The 19,757-nt window shown below is 41.4% G+C and overlaps 1 protein-coding gene across 5 annotated transcripts in view; it reads right to left on the reverse strand.

The window, feature by feature from the left end:
• The window catches only part of TTC7B (tetratricopeptide repeat domain 7B), a 312,432-nt gene that overhangs the window by 207,960 nt on the left and 84,715 nt on the right, over positions 1–19,757 (reverse strand). For all 5 annotated transcript variants that reach the window (XM_049898916.1, XM_049898913.1, XM_049898918.1 and 2 more), the window contains one exon: positions 15,617–15,747. In XM_049898916.1, coding sequence (XP_049754873.1) covers positions 15,617–15,747 — 131 coding nt within the window. The remainder of the gene's footprint in view (positions 1–15,616; positions 15,748–19,757) is intronic.

A 19,757-nucleotide genomic window follows, 5' to 3' on the forward strand; every position in this document is an offset into this window, starting at 1 on the left:
GTATTATAAAGAACTGTGCAAAGACCTAGAGATGGAAAACCAAAAGGGAAGAACACACTCTGCATTTCTCAAGCTGACAGAGTTGAAGAAAAAAGTCAAGCCTTGAGTTGCAATACTGAAGGATTCTATCGGAGAAAATATTAAATGATGCAGGAAGCATCAAAAGAAGATGGAAGGAATACACAGAGTCACCACACCAAAAAGAAACGGTTGATATTCAAACTTTCAGGAGGTAGCATATGATTAAGAACGGATGGTACTGAAGAAAGAAGTCCAAGCTGCCCTGAAGGCACTGGTGAAAAATAAGGGTCCAGGAATTGACAGAATACCAATTGAGATGTTTCAACAAACAGATGCAGTGCTGGAAGTACTCACTCTTCTATGCCAAGAAATTTGGAAGACAGTTATCTGGCCAATTGACTGGAAGAGATCTATATTTATGCCTATTCCCAAGAAAGGTGATTGCACTGAATGGAGAAATTATTGAACAATATCATTAATATCACACATAAGTAAAATTTTGCTGAAGATCATTCAAAAGCAGCTGCAGCAGTATATCCATAGGGAACTGCCAGAAATTTAAGCCAGATTCAGAAGGGGCAAGGAATCAGGGCTATCACTGCTCATGTCAGATGGATCACAGCTGAAAGCAGAGAATACCAGAAAGCTGTTTACCTCTGTTTTATTGACTATGCAAGGGTATGGATCATAACAAATTATGGACAACACTGTGAAGAATGGAAATTCAAGAACACTTAATTGTGATCATGGGGAACCTGTACATGGATCAAGAGGCAATGTTTGAACAGAAGAAGGGGATACTGAGTGGTTTAAAGTCAGGAAAGGTGTGCATCAGGGTTGTATCCTTTTACCATACCTATTCAATCTGTATCCTGAGCAAGTAATTCAAGAAGACGAACTATATGAAGAAAAATGGCATCAGGATTGGAGGAAGGCTCATTAACAACCTGCAGACGACACAGCCTTGTTTGCTGAAAGTGAAGAGGACTTGAAGCACTTGCTGATGAAGATCAAAGACCACAGCCTTCAGTATGGATTAGATCTCACCATAAAGAAAACAAAAATCCTCACTACTGGACCAATAAGCAACATCATGATAAATGGAGAAATTATTGAAGTTGTCAAGGATTTCATTTACTTGGATCCACCGTCAACACCCATGGAAGCAGCAGTCAAGAATCAAACAACGCACTGCATTGGGCAAATCTACTGCAAAAGACCTCTTTAAAGTGTTGAAAAGCAAAGATGTCACCTTGAAGACTAAGGTGCGCCTGACCCAACCCATGGTGTTTTCAATTGCCTCCTATGCACGTGAAAGCTGGATAACGAATAAGGAAGACCAAGGAAGAATTGGCGCCTTTGAATTGGGGTGTTGAAGAAGAATATTGAATATACCATGGACTGCCGAAAGAATGAACAAATATGTCTTGGAAGAAGTACAACCAGAATGCTCCTTAGAAACAAGGATGGTGAGACTATGTCTCACATACTTTGGTCATGTTGTCAGGAGGGATAAGTCCCTGAAGAAAGACATCATGCTTGGCAAAGTAGTGGGTCACCGAAAAAGAAAAGACCCTCAATGAGACAGACTGACACAGTGGCTACAACAACAGGCTTAAGGATAAGTAACAACAATTCTGATGATGACAGGCAGTTCTGTTCCACTGAGGGTCGCTATGAGTCGAAGTCAACTCGATGGCACCTAACAACAACACAACAGAGCTGGCAGAGCAATATTGGGAAATGGGAAGTGGGTACAGTTTTCTTTTTGGGCTGATAAAAATATTCTAAAATCAATTGTGGTAATGACTGTACAACTCTGTGATTATAGTAAAATCCATTGAATTTTACATTTTAAATGAATGAATTATATGGTGTGTTAATTACACCCCAACAGTGTGTATATATATACATATATACATATTTATACACACATACAAACATACAGACTTTAAAAGGAATATAACTAAACTATTAAGCAAAAACTGGAAAAAACATCAACTTCACTGATACTCAAAGAAATGCAAGCTAAAACTGCAAGGTACCATTTTCACATAGCAAATCAACAAAATAATTTTTAAAAAATAATAACTCTTTCAAGTACTGTCAAAGGTAGAAGACATTGGTATAACTTGCAGAAAGCAACTATACACAGTATGTAGTAACAAGAATGGTAAAAATATCTCCACTTAAGGAAATTTGCTCTTAGAAAATAATGCAAAGCAAGGAAAAAAGCTACCTGAAGGAAGTTGGCATCACAAAGTTACTTATAACAATAGGTTATACCCAGCAATAGGTTATTACCATACTTTTTCACAAATAACAGCCCTACATAAATAACATGACCACACACACACATTAACACACATAGCGTGCCTAGGAAAATAACGTGCCAGAAGATTGCACAGTTGGCAAAAAACATACAATGCATGCTTTATTTGCATAAAAATACAGTATATTATAGAGGCTATGCACTTGATGAAATATTATATAGCCATGAAAACACTTTGAAGCTTTGACATAATGTTAAGGGGAAAAAAGCCAGATATAAAATTCTTCTTGTTGCTAATATTAGGTGCTATTGAGTCGATTTCGACTCATAGGGACCCCATACGACAGAGTAGAACTGCCCCATAGAGTTTTCTAAGCTGTAGTCGTTATGGAAGCAGATCGCCAGGTATTTCTCCTACAGAGCTGCTGGTGGGTTCCACCCGCCAACCACTTAGATAACAGCCGAGTGCTTAACCATTGCACCACCAGAGTTTGTTATGTCTTAAATGCTATAAAATTATGAGGACAAAGACTGGCAGGGAATTTACAAAAATTAAAATAAGCTAGTTTTCTGGTTTCTGGACTTTGATAATTCAGTTAAGTGGGTTGTAGCCTCCTACCCCAGACAGTCAGACGGCAGGCGCAAAGCCAGAGGTGCCTAGGGCAGAACACACTGCCGGGACAGTTTCTTGACATTTCTTTAAGGAAGTATTTATTCAGATAGGTTACATTAAGCTATGAACTGTAACCTGCTGCTTTGGCTTGGGTTGAAAAGTAGGGCCTGGAAAGTGGGAGGGAAAGAAGAAACTGTTTTTTCTTGATTGTCTCACATTTTAAAGCCAAAAGCATGACTACATGGGCCTCTGGAGTCGCACCCTGCCCTTCTCATCAGCAGTACTGAGTACTTTTCCTAGGACACCTGGCTTGAATTGAAGACACACAGTAACCCTGATCTAATCCAGTTCTGAACCCAACACCTCGGCTATGTCACTGCAAGTTCTTCTTGTCAAGAGGACGTGATAAACACAAGGCATGACCACGCTGCCCAGAGAACAACTGGGGGCCTCACTCCTTGATGACCAACCATCTGAGCTGGTCACTGCACTATCTGGGGACCTGGTGATTCTTCTCGAGACCTTAGCACTAGGACAGCAAATAAAAAGTCTACTGATGCCCTGTAATTTAGCATTAACTTCTTTTCTAAAATAGGGTGTAAAGAAGCAAACTGTCAGCAAAAGGTCAAGTTCCATCCTGGCACTGCTTCTGCCTCAAGGAAGCCACAAGCATCTGGGTGGCTGGCGCATGCAAACGACAGAGACAGGATGACTTCATGGGCCAAAAGCGGGGCTTGTATTATGATCTTCAAGGATGAAGTCATCTTTATTCCTATCACTGCACCTCTAGAAGCTCTTTGTGGGGCAGATAATTTTATTTCCTGCTGGCATAATGCCCCCATCTGTAGATAAACAAATCAAGGCCACCCCATGTCATTCTTAATTCCATCTGCTCCAATTTGATTTATTTGCCTAAATTACTTTTATATGCATAGTTTGAGAGGTATCTTTTATTCCCTTTCAGGGAACAAAGCGTAAGAGAAAACTATTAGTAGGTGTCTCAATAACCCCAATGTAACAAGGACAACACTAAACAAATACTTTATGTACTCGGTGTTCCTGTATTCAAATTCTCTTAGGTTCTGTATCTACACCTGGCACAAGGGGGAAGAGCAGCACGTGGAAAGCCCCCAGAGCTGTGCCTCGTACTCACTGGTCCTTGGTAAATGTTGGTTCTCTGCCCCAGGAAATCAGGGAAGTCAGGCATTATCAGCCCCCCATGAAAATGGAAAACTGAAGCACACAGAAACAAATGACTGGACCAAGGTCACGTAGCCGGGTGTGAACAGAAGTCCAGAATCCAGATATGGGGACTTGGGGCAAGATGTGGACACATTAGCTTCAGCCCAAGACAGGGGGAGTCAAATTCTCTTGAAAAAAAGCATTCCATAAGCATTCCCCTCAAAATTCTTCAACATTTTTAATAAAGCAGCAGGATTAGAATAGTCTAGATTTTAATCGAAATATCTAAAATCTTCTAAGGCTAGGTTTCCTGAAGGAAAAATTCCGCAGCCAGGTGACATAAGATAGTGACAACAAAGCTAACATTTACTGTGTACCAAACATGTATGGGGAGTGTCTTAGTCATCTAGTGCTGCTATAACAAAAATACCACAAGTGGATGGCTTCAACAAACAGAAGCTGATTCTCTCACAGTCTAGTAGGCTAGAAGTCCAAACTCAGGGCGTCAGCTCCAGGGGAAGGCCTTTTCTCTCTGTCGGCTCTGGAGGAAGGTCCTTGTTATCAATCTTCCTTGGTCTAAGAGCTTGCTGTGCAGGTCCAAAGGACAGGCTCTGCTCCCGGCACTGCTTTCTTGGGGGCATGAGATCTCCATGTCTCTCTGCTCGCTTCTCTCTTTTATGTCTCAAAGAGATCGGTTTGAGACACAACCTACTCTTGTAGATTGAGTCCTGCCTCATCAACATAACTGCTGCTGATCCCATCTCGTTAACATGAGAGAGATAGGATTTACATACAACACAGGAAAATCACATCAGATGACAAAATGGTAGGCAATCACACAGTACTGGGAATCATGGCCTAGCCAAAGTGATATACAATTTGGGGGAACACAATCAATCCGTAACAGGGAGGTGCATGAATTAATGCACTTATTATCATAACAGCCTTATACCAATTTCTAGGGCACAGAGAGGTTGAGTTACTTTGCCGAAGTCACACAGCTAAGAGGTAGCAAGACTAGGATTCCAATACTAGCACTCACTTAGCCACTATGCTCTACTGTGTCTTACAGATTAAGCTGGCACCTTGAAGGGAAGCCTAGGTCAGTCCCCTTTCTGAAAAGTCACTGCCCCTAGAGAGGCAAACATCTCTATCATCACCGAACTACCCACTATGAGAGAAACTCAGAGAAAGGGCTGCATCAGAAACATGATTCGGTAGTTGTAGATCATGAAAAAACATTGGCCACCACACTCCAAACTGTCCTCAAAAGTTTCCCAAATTTTACTCCTGCTAGTGAATGAAGTTATGACCCAATACTAATAAATAATATACCAGTATCTTCTGGCAAACAGAAGTTTTTTTGCTATAGAATGGCTGGGAAATGAGGACAGAATCTCTGAACTTCTGCCTCTCTCCAGCAGATCAAATATAGGAAGAGTGTGGGGTTTTCTACTTAAAAGGACTTTACCCAGAAACTCAAAGCGCTATTTGCGTAGCCTTGCCCAAGGCTTTTACTTTCTCAGAGTCTGTTTCCCTAACATTTGCTGTTTTCAATTCAGCATGATTCTTAAAAGTCGTTTAAGCTCAAAAAGAAAAAACAATTTTTTTAAGGCCAAGCAGGTATCCTCCGCATAGCATACAATTTTCTTGCCACATAAAATCCCTTCAACTTCCCCCAAGTCCATGATCACTGAAGGACGGTCATTTTCCTCCCTGAGTTTTTTTTTTTTTTTTTTAATGTACTGTAGATGAGGGTTTACAGAACTAGCTTCTCATTAAACAATCAGTACATACATTGTTTTGTGACATTAGTTACCAACCCCATGACATGTCATGTCAACACTCTCCCTTTTCGACCTTGCGTTTCCTATTACCAGCTTTCCTGTGCCCTCCTGCCTTCTAGTCCTTGCCCCTGGGGTGGTGTGCCCCTTCAGTCTTGTTTCGTATTATGGGCGTGTCTAATCTTTGGCTGAAGGGTGAACCTCAGGAGTGACTTCATTACTGAGCTAAAAAGGGTGTCCAAAGTCCATATTCTTGGGGTTTCTCCAGTCCCTGTCAGGACAGTAAGTCTGGTCTTTTTTGTGTGAATTAGAATTTTGTTCTACATTTTTCTCCAACTCTGTCTGGGACACTCTATTGTGACCCCTGTCAGAGCAGTCAATGGTGGTAGCCGGGTACCGTCTAGTTGTGCTAAACTCAGTCTGGTGGAGGCTGTGGTAGTTGTGGTCCTTTGGACTAATCTTTTCCTTGTCTTTTGTCTTCTTCATTCTCCCTTGCCCCAGATGGGGTGAGACCAGTTAAGTTTAGATGGCCACTCATAAGCTTTTAAGACCCCAGGTGCTATTCACCAAAGAAGAATGTAGAGCATTTTCTTTATAAACTATGTCATGCCAGATGAGCTAGATGCTCCATGAGACCATGGTCCCCAAGGCCTTCTCCTCCCTGACTTCTGGTCATTCAACAGAAAACTTCTTCAGCACCTGTTGTTGTTGTTAGGTGCTGACGAGTCAGTTCCAACACATAGCAACCATACCTACGACAAAAGGAAATACTGCCTGGTCTTGCCTCAGAAATAGCTGCTATGTTTGAGCCCATTGTTGGAACCAACATGTCAATCCATCTCTGAGAGTCTTCCTCTCTTTCACTGACCTTCTACTTTACAAAGCATGATGTCCTTCTCCAGGGATTGGTCTCTCCTGATAAAAAGTTGAATACATCCTCACTTCTAAAGAGCATCCTGGCTGTACTTCTTCCAAGACAGATTTATTCGTTCTTCTGGCAGTCCATGGTATATTCAATATTTTTTGCTAACACCATAATTCAAAAGCATCTATTCTTCTTCAGTCTTCCTTATTCGTTGTCCAGCTTTGGCATGCATATGAGGAGATTAAAAATATCATGGCTTGGGTCAGGAGCACCTTAGTCCTCAAAATGACATCTTTGTTTCTGAACACTTTAAAGAGGTCTTCTGCAACAGATTTGTCCAATGCAATATATCGTTTGATTTCTTGACTGCTGCTGCTATGGGTGTTGATTGTGGATCCAAGTAAAATGAAATCCTTGACAACTTCAATCTTTTCTCCGTTTATCACAATGTTGCATATTGGTCCAATTGTGAGGATTTGTGTTTTCTTTATGTGGAGGTGTAATCCACACTGAAGGCTTGTAGTCTTTGACCTTCCTCAGTAAGTGCTTCAAGTCCTCTTCACTTTCAGCAAGCAAGGTTGTGTCATCTGCATATTGCAGGTTGTTAAGGAGTCTTCCTCCAATCCTGATGTCATGTTCTTCTTCATATAGTTTGGTTTCTCAGATTATTTGTTCAGCATACAGATTAAATAAGTATAATGAAAGGATACAGCCCTGTCGCACACCTTTTCTGATTTTAAACCACTCAGTACCCCCTTGTTCTCTTCGAAAGACTGTCTCCTTGTCTATGTACAGTTTCCACATGAGCAAAATTAAGAGCTCTGGAGTTCCCATTCTTCACAATGTTATCCATAACTTGTTATGATTCACACAGTCAAATGCTTTTGCATAGTCAATAAAACACAGGTACACATCTTTCTGGTATTCTCTACTTTCAGCCAAGATCCATCCGACGTGAGCAATGATATCCCTCATTTCACATCCTCTTCTAAATCCTGATTGATTTTCTGGCAGTTCCCTTTCGATGTCTGGCTGCAACCACTTTTGAATTATCTTCAGCAAAATTTTACTTTCACATGATATTAATGATATTGTTCAATAATTTCCACATTCTGTTGGATCACCTTTCTTTGGAATGGCCATACATATGATCTCTTCAGTTGGTTGGCCAGTTAGAGCTGTCTTCCAAATTTCTTGGCATAGATGAGTGAGTGTTTTCAATATTGCATCCGTTTGTTGAAATAGCTCAGTTGGTATTCCATCAATTCTTGGAACCTTGTTTTTCACCAATGCCTTCAGTGCAGCTTGGACCTCTTTCTTCGGTACCATCAGTTCTTAATCATATGCTACCTCCTGAAACGGCTGAATATCAACCAATTCTTGTGTGTGTGTGTGCGTGTGTGTGCGTGCTTTAAGTGAAAGTTTACAAATCAAGTCAGTTTCTCTTGTACACATCTTGCTATATACTCCTAGCTGCTCTCCCACTAATGAGACAGCACACTCCTCCTCTCCACCCTGTATTCCCCGTGTCCATTCAACCACCTCATATCCCCCTCTACCTTCTCATCCCACCTCCAGACAGGAGTTGCCCACATAGTCTCATGTGCTTATGTGAGCCAAGAAGCTCATGATCTCCGGGGTCCCTCTAGTCTCAGTCAGACCATTAAGTCTGGTCTTTTTATGAGAACTTGAAGTCTGCATCCCACTGTTCTTTTGCTCCATCAGGGATTCTCTGTTGTGTTCCCTATCAGGGCAGTCATCGGTGGTAGCTGGGCACCATCTAGTCCTTCTGGTCTCAGGCTGATGTACTCTCTGGTTTATGTGGCCTTTTCTGTCTCTTGGGCTCATCTTTACCTTATGTCTTTGTTGTTCTTCATTCTCCTTTGCTCCAAGTGGGTTCAGAGCAATTGATGCATCTTAGATGGTCAACCAATTCTTGGTACAGTGATTCTGTGTATTCCTTCTATCTTCTTTTGAGGCTTCCTGCATCATACAATATTTTCCCCGTATAATCCTTCAAAATTCTAACTCGAGGCTTGAATTTCTTCTTCAGTTCTTTCAGCTTGAGAAATTCTGAGCATGTTCTTCCCTTTTTGTTGTCTAACTCTGTCTAGGTCTTTGCATATTTCATTACAATACTTACTTTGTCTTCTAGAGCTGCCCCTTGACATCTGTTCAGTTCCTTTATGAGAGCATTTCTTCCTTTTGCTTTAGGTACTCTACATTGATGAGCAAGTTTCAGAGTCTCTTCTGACATCCATTTTGGTCCTCTTCTCTTTCCTATCTTTTTAATGACATTTTGCTTCCTTCATGTATGATGCCTACCTTACTTATTATCATGGATTCAATTATGTCCCCCTAAAAATGCATATATCAACTTGGTTAGGCCATGATTCCCAGTATTGTATGGTTGTCCTCCATTTTGTGATTGTAATTTTATGTTAAGGAGGATTAGGGTGGGATTGTAACACCACTCTCACTCAGGTCACCTCCCTGATCCAAGGTAAAGGGAGTTTCCCTGGGGTGTGGCCTGCACCACCTTTTATCTCTCAAGAGATAAAAGGAAAGGGAAGCAAGCAGAGAACTGGGGACCTCATACTACCAAGAAAGCAGAATGAGGAGCAGAGCATCCTTTGGACACGGGGTCCCTGTACCTGAGAAACTCCTCAACCAGGGGAAGATTGAAGACAAGAACCTTCCTCCAGAGCTGACAGAGAAAGAAAGCCTTCCCCTGGAGCTGACACTCTGAATTTAGACTTGCAACCTATTAGACTGTGAGAAAATAAATTTCTGTTTGTTAAAGCCATCCACTTGTGGTATTTCTGTAATGGCAGCACTAGATGACTAAGACGCTTATCTAGTGCTGCTACAACAGAAACACCACATGTGGATGGCTTTAATAAAGACATATTCTCTCACAGTCCAGAAGGCTAGAAGTCCAAATTCAGGGTGCCAATTCTAGGGGAAGGCTTTCTCTCTCTGTTGGTTCTGGGGAAAAGTCCTTTTCATCAATCTTCTCCTGGTCTAGGAGCTTCTCAGGCAGGAACCCTGGATCCTAAGGATGTGCTCTCTTCCAGGTGGTGCTTTCTTGGTGGTATAAGGTCCCTCTCCTCTCTGCTTGCTCCTCTCTTTTATATCTCAAAAGAGATCCACTCAATATACAATCTAATCTTGTAGATTGAGTCCTGCCTCATTAACATAACTGCCTCTAATTTTTAATCCTGCCTCATTAACATCATAGAGTCAAGATTTACAACACGTTGGGAAAATCACATCAGATGACAAAATGGTGGACAATCACACAATACTAGAAATCATGGCCTAGCCAAGTTGACACGTATTTGGGGGGGACACAGTTCAATTCATAACATTCCACCTTTTGGCAACCAAAAATCCATAACCTTGCCACATGTAAAACACATTCACCCCATCATATCATAGCAAAAGTCTTAAATCAACTCCAAGTCCAAAATCTAAAAATTCCTCTTCATCTATGAAGTTTAGATACCTGCTTCCAAAGTACAATGGTAGAACAGGCACAAGGTAGACATCTCCATTACAAATGGGAGAAATTGGAGGAAAAGAAGGGATAACAGACACCAAGCAAGTCAGCAGAACACATGAGGTTAGCTCTCAAGGCTTGAAAATAATCCTCTGTTCTCTGAGACGATTTAGGCAATGGCCCTGCCCTCCAGACTCTAGGTATTGGCCATACTCTCTGGATTCTGGGTGGAGGCCCCTTGGCCCTGGGCTTCAGCTCCGCCTTCCAGGCCCACTGGGACAACAACTGTTCCCTCGAATTTGGGCGGCTCCATTCTCCTAGTCCATCTGAGTGGTGACTCCACCCGTTGAGACTCCAGAAGTCGTGGTCCTACCCTTTGAGACTGAGGCAACTCTGCTTCCTGTGTTCTTTGTCTCTTCAGCTTCTGCTTCCTTGTTACTGGCAGAGTGGAGTGGCTCCAGGCACTGATCAGTGGAGTTACAGAGCTTTGGAACACTTGCCCCAGCAGGGCAGATGCGGGCAGCAAGACCCAAAAGGCTGAGAGGCCAAGGAACCAGGAAGCAGAAGCTGAAGAGACAAAGAGCACAGGAAGCAGAGTTGCCTCAGTCTCAAAGGGTAGGACCACGACTTCTAGAGTCTCAACGGGTGGAGTCACCACTCAGATGGACTAGGAGAATGGAGCCGCCCAAATTCGAGGGAACAGTTGTTGTCCCAGTGGGCCTGGAAGGCGGAGCTGAAGCCCAGGGCCAAGGGGCCTCCACCCAGAATCCAGAGAGTATGGCCAATACCTAGAGTCTGGAGGGCAGGGCCATTGCCTAAATCGTCTCAGAGAACAGAGGATTATTTTCAAGCCTTGAGAGCTAACCTCATGTGTTCTGCTGACTTGCTTGGTGTCTGTTATCCCTTCTTTTCCTCCAATTTCTCCCATTTGTAATGGAGATGTCTACCTTGTGCCTGTTCTACCATTGTACTTTGGAAGCAGGTATCTAAACTTCATAGATGAAGAGGAATTTTTAGATTTTGGACTTGGAGTTGATTTAAGACTTTTGCTATGATATGATGGGGTGAATGTGTTTTACATGTGGCAAGGTTATGGATTTTTGGTTGCCAAAAGGTGGAATGTTATGAATTGAACTGTGTCCCCCCCAAATACGTGTCAACTTGGCTAGGCCATGATTTCTAGTATTGTGTGATTGTCCACCATTTTGTCATCTGATGTGATTTTCCCAACGTGTTGTAAATCTTGACTCTATGATGTTATTGATGCAGGATTAGAGGCAGTTATGTTAATGAGGCAGGACTCAATCTACAAGATTAGATTGTATATTGAGTGGATCTCTTTTGAGATATAAAAAAGGAGCAAGCAGAGAGACAGGGGGACCTCATACCATCAAGAACGTAGCACCTGGAAGAGAGCACATCCTTTGGACCCAGGGTTCCTACCTGAGAAGCTTCCAGGAAGATTAATGACAAGGACCTTCCCCCAGAGTCAACAGAGAGAGAAAGCCTTCCCTTGGAACTGGCACCCTGAATTTGGACTTCTACCCTTCTAGATTGTGAGAGAATAAATATGTCTTCGTTAAAGCTATTCACTTGTGGTATTCCTGTTATAGCACCACTAGACAACTAAGTCAATGTCCTGGATGTCATCCTACAACTCGTCTAGTCTTCAGTCACTAGCATTCAATGGGTCAAATCTATTCTTGAGATTCATCTCTAAATTCAGGGGGATATACTCAAGGTCATACTTTGGTTCTCGTGGACTTGTTTTAATTTTCTTCAGCTTCAATTTGAACTTGCATATTAGCAATTAATGGTCTCTTCTGCGCTCAGCCCCTGACCTTGTTCTTACTGATGATATTGAGCTTTCCATCATCTCTTTCCACAGATGTAGTCGGTTTGATTCCTGTGTATTCCATTCAGTGAGATCCATGCGTATAGTGGCCATTTATGTTGTTGAAAAAGGGTATTTGCAATGAAGAAGTCATTGGTCTTGCAAAATTCTATCATGTGATCTCCAGCGTCATTTCTATCACCAAGGCCATACTTTCTAACTACTGATCCTTCTTCTTTGTTTTCAGCTTTTGCATTCCAATCACCAGTAATTATCAATGCATCTGGATTGCATGTTTGATCAATTTCAGATTGCAGAAGTTAGTAAAAATCTTCAATTTCTTCATCTTTGGCCTTAGTGGTTGGTACATAAATTTGAATAATAGTCATATTATCTGGTTTTCTTCGTAGGCTATGGATACTACCTTATCACTGACAGCACTGTAGTTCAGGATAGATCTCGAAATGTTCTTTTTGATGATGAATGTAACAATATTCCTCTTCAATTTGTCATTCCTGGCACCTGCTACTGTTAAAATAAATGTTCGGCTCATTCAACTCTTTCATTGCTATCATGGATTGAACTGTGTCCCCCAAAAATATCTGTCAACTTGGCTAGGTCATGATTCCCTGAATTGTATGACTGTCTACTATTTTATCATCTGATGTGCTTTCCCTATGTGTTATAAATTCTATCGCTATTATATAATTAGATGGATTAGCAGCAGTTATATTGACAAGATCAATACAAAAGACAGAAGCCTGCAGAGAGACATAGGGACCTCATACCACCAAAAAGCAGTGCCGGGAGCAGAGCATGTCCTTTGGACCTGAGGTTCCTATGTGGAGAAGCTCCTAGACCAAGGGAAGATCGATAAAAAGATCCTTCCTCCAGAGCCTACAGACAGAAGGCCTTCCCCTGGAGCTGATGCCCTCAATTTGGACTTGTATTCTACTAGACTGTGAGAGAATAAATTTCTCTTGGTTAAAGCCATCCACTTGTGGTATCTGTGTTATGGCAGCCCTCGATGACCAAGACAATTGCTAATATCCCAGCTTGCTGGAATCTAGGGAGACCCAAAGTGGTTTCCCATAAAAGAAAACCCACATTGGAAAATCAGAGTCAGAAATCTGGAAGTCATCTACATATCCTGAGATTTAACTCTAGGCCAAAATAGCTTCTCTGTGTTACTAAGATCTATGGCTCACTTGGTCAAACACCTACTGAGTATTTTATATATGTAAAGGCGTGGGGTTCTGCATTTGTTGGAGGTGGTCTGGGATAATAGTGAGTGAGCACTGAGCTAGGTGTCAGGATAGTTGAGTTCTAATCTCAGCTTTGGCCATACCGTCCTGCATGTCCTTAATTTCTTCTGCAATCTTTGAAATCTCTTTCAGATCTAACATCCTATGATCACCGCTTCCCCAGAACCATGAAAAATAGTTTCTTTTAACTCTTATGATTCTATGCATCTCCTTGATGGTCCAGCTAAAGAATCTAGTGCTGAGGAGTGGTTACGAATGAAGACAACAGGAAGTGCTCTCAGATCTGCCAATTCCTACATCACTGAAGATCCATGTAACAGATGAATCTCCTTTCTTGCTGCCAGGAGGAAGCAGCCCAACATGGAAGAGCTGGATGAAAGCAGAGTAATGTGCAAAACAGGGCCCTTAGTAGGGAGGCCCCTCAGTGTGGTCAACAAGAACAGCTTAGCTGGGTAAGCAGGTTCTCCGCTGCCAAGCACTCTCCATCATGGAGGCAGACAGTGAAAACAACGTGGATTTTAAAAGCAGGCTATGTGATCACTTCACTAAAGACCATATCATAAATTCTGAATGGCAGAAAAAGAAAAAAACATCCCTTCTCATGGCAGCCTTCTGATGGAATAGACAACATTTTGGCTAATCAGTCAAATGTCTTCCTGAATTCCAAGACATTATGAACCGTGATTTATAATCCACTCTGGGTTAAAACAGGTCAAACACCACCCCTATCATTCTCATTCACCTCTTCCTCTCTTGTAATTTTCACTCCACTCTTCCTGCCTCCCAAAAGACAACTCTGATGATCATTGTATAGGCCAACATATGCAAAGAAGATTTATGAGGCCAAAAGTAGTTCCAGTTTATACATCTATAAAATAACAAAAACTAGGAAGATTTTGGCAGTCCCTCTCTATTTCAAAGGAGCCCTGGTGGCACAGTGGTTAAGCGCTCAGCTGCCAACCAAAAAGTCAGTGGTTTGAACCCACTAGCTACTCTGTGGGAGAAAAATGTGGCAGTCTGCTTCCATAAAGATTACAGCCTTGGAAACCCTATGGGGCAGTTCTACTCTGTCCTATAGGGTCTCCATGAGCTGGAATCAACTCAGTGGCAATGGGTTTGGTTTTTTGGTTTCTTTATTCCAATTCTTATGGAAACAGAGAGCCTAGTGAATTGATGGAAAACAAGGTCATTTTCAAAGTCTCACAACATTTCTGATCACTTTAAACACTCTCACAAGATACATCTCTGGGTCTGACGGGAAAATCAGTGTCAGATCTTAATGAGAACTCCAAGAAACAGCTGGGACTTCTAGAAGCCACTGTGTGTTATTAATAATAATAAATGACATTTAGCAAGAATCCAATATGTTCCTGAATCTAGTCTAAGTGCCTTTATTTGTGTGACTTTATATAACCTGTCACCAGCCGCTCTGTAGGAGAAGGACGTTGCAGTCTGCTTCTGTAAAGATTATAGCCTTGGAAACCCTATGGGGCAGTTCTACTCAGTCCTACAGGGTTACCCTGAGTCAGAGTCTACTCGATAGCAATGGGTATATAATTCCCACAAGAACTCCAGGAAGTTTTAACAATTATTATACCCTTTTCACAGAAGGGAAAATAAAGGCTGAGAGGTGAAGCAACTTAGTAAAGAGCAGAACCAAAAAACAGTAATCCTTCTAAACAGATAAGCTGCCCACACCTCCCTGGCTCTATCCAGCCTCTGGGCTCCTCTGCTCAGGGCCTCTTGCTCACTCATTCTCTGCTCAAGTAGCCCTCTTGTCAGCTGTTGGTTTCCACTGCCCACATGACAGGCAAACCATTGACCACTGGGAAGAAACCATCCCAGATGGTGTCAGGTGATATACAACCTGCTCCATGCAGGTCAACTGTGAGTCCCCAGCAGATCTTTGCCATACCTACCAAGGTAAAGCCTTCCAAACCCCAATCAGCAGTTTTGGCATATTGCCCATGCAAGAACAAATGAAGTTTGATCCGTTTCTTTTAGGATGAGCCAGTTTCAGGCTGCTGAGGGTATAAATAGATGCATACTGTCATTTCTGCTCAGGGGATATGAAAGTGCTTCACAAACACTGAACCATCTATTTTCACAAGGTGCCAAAATCACCACCATCTTCTCCTTCACATTAAAGAACTGAAGCTTTGCACCCACAGGCAGACAAGTTGAAGGCTCTACAGAAGTTGACTTCAGTTTTCTACAACCTGAATTGAATTAAAAATATATATATATTAGGTGGAATAAACACGTGGTCCTCACTTACCTTTTCTATCTCCTGGAGGTACAGGAGTGCAATGTCCCCTGCTTTCTCATAACAGGTGATGACATCCTGCTCCCGATCCACATGGAGGTTACTGGTAGAAGAGGAAGTAGGCAACTTCTCTAAACAAAGTCCTAAAAAATAAATATGAGACACAAAAACTGGATAAGTTCTTTTTCATGGGGCTTAATTTTTAATACTGGAATAGAGGGCCAGAAAAGGGTCCCAGGATACCACAGGCTGTCAGAAAAGCAGATCTCCACCCTCTCTCTTTAAGGATAAAATAGAACATCAAAACCAAAGGAAATATATATAAGTTACAGAAGAAGGAGACCCTTAAATATGCAGAAAGCTCCATGTGACTTTGATATCTGCATTAAGAACTTGACCAGGTACTTCACCATGACCCCATTCAGACCTAAGAGGGGCTTTCATTCAAATATGTCTTAAGGTCTTCAAGAATTTTTTTAAAATAAGCAAAGCTAAAGCTAGGCTCACAGAAAAATACTAGCTAAAGGAGTATCTTCTACTCTAAAATGTACACTTGATCAACTGGATATAACGAGAGTCCCAGTTACCAGGAAAATCTTCCAGCAATAGGTCAACTCTTCACCTTGGTGTTCTGGAGGAATAATAACACATAGGCCAACTCTTAGCTCTGGGCCAAAGAAACACCCAGAACCTATTTTATGGGCATTTCTTTGGAGATGGAGGAGATAACTCCTTGTGAAAACAGATTTCGAGGCTGGGATGCAGGAAGGCATGAAAGGCTGGAAAAATAACAACACTGAGCAGAACAGCTGTGATCTGAACACAACACCAACCTCTACCCCAGACCTGAGCAACCAGGCTGGAGCAGGTCAAGCTCAGGGTCACCACCCACAAAGGGTGACAGAGAAAGTCCCCTGTGATATGTGTACACACATATTACACACATTCCACTCCATGTCAAAGTGTGAGAGGTTTCATACTGACAGAAACGGGGTATTTATTGAATTAGAAGGGACCAGAGAGTTTGCTGGTCCAACCCACTCATTTTACCAATGAAGACACTGAGATCTGCCAGGGTCCAAAATCTCAGTCAGCTAGTGGGAGAATGGAGACCAGAACCTGGGTCTTCGGCCTCCCAAACAACACCCATCGTGTTAGTTGCTGATTTTGGAGTGGACACCACTATAGACAGGGGATTGGACACACTAAACATCTGAGAACAACCCATTCCCTCACGGGCGTCGTTTTGAGAATGGTCTCACCCAAGGTGCTCTGATCAGTGATAGTCCCTCTAGGCTGAAGAAAGCCACAGGAGATGACTGTACTTCATATGAAGGAGAAACCACTTCTATTCTCAGGGAGCCAACAATGGAGGACAGTATGCCTGGGTGCTCAGAGGTTACCACTTTGTCACAGAAGGAGCAAGACTGCCCCAAGGATTTATTTATTCTTAACAGCTTTATTGAGATATAATTGTCACATAATAAACTGTACATTTTTTTCAGTGTTTCATGATGTTGGGCTTTGGTTGTTGTTGTTCTCATTTATTTGTATATTTTTTAAATTAACTAAAGTCCCTAGTTTATATTAGGGTTCAATTTTGTTCAGTATAATTCTATGGGTTTTGACAAATGCATAATGTCATATTCCGCCATGCCAGTAGCATGCAGAATAATTTTCCCGCCCTAAACATTCCCTGTGCTTCACCTAGCCATCGCTACTCCCCTCCCCACTGAGCCCTTGGCAACCAGGCAACCACTAAACTTTTTATTGTCTCCATAGTTTTATCTTTTCCGGAATATCATGTAGATGGAATCACACAGTATACAGGCTTCTCAAACTGGCTTCTTCCACTTAGCACTATACATGTAAAGTTCTCCATGAAAATTCATTTCTTTTCATTGTTGAATAATATTCCATCGCATGGATGTAACATAGTTTGTTTATCCATTCACCTATTGGAGGACATCTTCGTTGCTGCCAGTTTTGAGCACTTATGAATAAAGCTGCTATAGATATCCACGTGCAGGTTGTTGTCGGGACTAAGTTTTCAACTCAATTGTGTAAATACCTAGAAGCACAATTGCTGGATCATATGGTAAGAAGATGTTTAGTTTTATGAGAAATAGCTAAACTGCTTTCCAAAGTAGCCTTACCATTTTGCACTTCCACCAGCAATGAATGAGAGTTTCTGTTGCTCTGCTTTCCCACCAGCATTTGGTATTGTCAGTGGTTTGGGGTTTCTGCCCTTCTAATGATGTGTAATGATATCTATTTGTTATTCTAATTTGCAATTCCTTAAATGACATATGATATTGAGCATCTTTTCTTATGTTTATTTGCCATCTGTACATCTTCTTTGGTGAAATGTCTATTCTGATCTTTTGCCCATTTTTTAATTTTAACCTTCTTATTGTTGAGTTTTAAGAGTTCTTCATTTATGTTGACTATAGCTTCTTATCAGGTTTCATGTTTTTCGAATATTTTCTCTCAGTCGGTAGCTTGTGTTTTTATTCCTTTAACAGTGTCTTTCACAGAACAGTTTTTTAATTTTAATAAAGTTCAACTTATCAATATTTTTCTTTGATGGAAAGTGCTTTTGGTGTTGTATCTAAAAACTCATTGCCAAACCCAAGGCCACCTAGATTTTCTCCTATGTTATCTTCTAGAAGTTTTATAGTTTTGTGTTTTATATTTAGGACTATGATTCGAGTTAATTTTTGTGAAAGGTATAAGTCTGTGTCTTTTTTTGCATGTTGATGCCCAGATGTTCTAGCACCATTTGTTGAAAAGTCTGTCTCTTCTCATTGACTTGCCTTTGCTCCTTTGTCAAAGATCAGGTGGCTATATTTGAGTACGTCTATTTCTGGGCTCTCTTTTCCTCTCCTTTTTTTTTAATTTTATTTTGTTGTTGTTGAGAATATACACAGCAAAACACACACCAATTCATTAGTTTCTACATGTACCATTCAGCGACACTGGCTACGTTCTTCAAGCTGCGCAACCATCCTCACCCTCCTTTTCTGAGCTGTTCCTCCCCCACTAACATAAACTCACAGTTCCCTAAGGTTCCTATCCAGTCTTTTGAGTTGCTGTTGTCACTTTGATCCCATATAGTTATTAAAACAGCATAATGCTCAAAGCAGATATTTTTTATTAGTTAAGTTAAACTATTGTTGGTTTTAAGAAGACTTGAGGGGATATTTCTGGCTTAAGGTTTAAAGATTATCTCAGGGCAATAATTTCAGGGGTTCATCCACCCTCCATTGCTCCAGAATGTCTGGAGTTCATGAGAATTTGAAATTCTGGTCTGCATTTTCTTCCTTTTGATCAGGATGCTTCTACAGGATCTTTGATCAAAATGTTCAGTTATGGTAGCTGGGCACCATCCAGTTCTTCTGGTCTCATAGCAAAGGAGCCAGCTGTTCATGGAGACAATTAGCCACATATTACACTTCCTTCCTGTTCTTGACTCTCCTTCTTCCTCCGTTGCTCCATGCAAATACAGACCAATTGTTGTGGCTTGGATGGCTGCTTGCAAGCTTTTAAGACCCCAGGCACTATGCAATGAACTAAGAGGTAGAAGAGAAGCATGAAACACATTATTAGGGCAATTAATTGGGATGTCCCATGAAACCATGCCCCTAAACTTCCAAACCAAGGAACTAAATTCCACGAGGTGCGTGTTGTACATATCTGGGCTCTCTTTTTGTTCAACTGATCTATTTGTCTTTTCTTTCCCAAGACCATGCTGTCTTGATTACTGTATGCCATTTTTTAAAACCACTCTTTTGAGATATAATTTTCATGCCATAAAATCTGTTCATTTTATGTGCATAATTCAATGATTCTTTGTAAAATTACAGTTGTGCAACCATTGCCACAATCCCATTTTAGAACATACCTATCACTCCATATTATCTTTCCTGCCCAGCTGTAATCAATCCCTATTCCCACCCCCAACCAACTACTAATCTGCTCTCTGTCTCTATAGCTTTGCCTTTTCTGGACATTTCATAAAAATTGAATCATATAATCATGGATTTTTTTGTCTCCAGCTTCTTCCACTTAGTATAGCTTTTTTCAATGTTCACCCATGTTGTAGCATGTATCAGTACCTTATTTCTTTTTATTGCCAAAAAATATTCCACTG

The sequence above is a fragment of the Elephas maximus genome, chromosome 10, assembly GCF_024166365.1.
Source record: "Elephas maximus indicus isolate mEleMax1 chromosome 10, mEleMax1 primary haplotype, whole genome shotgun sequence".
Classification (NCBI taxonomy): domain Eukaryota; kingdom Metazoa; phylum Chordata; class Mammalia; order Proboscidea; family Elephantidae; genus Elephas; species Elephas maximus.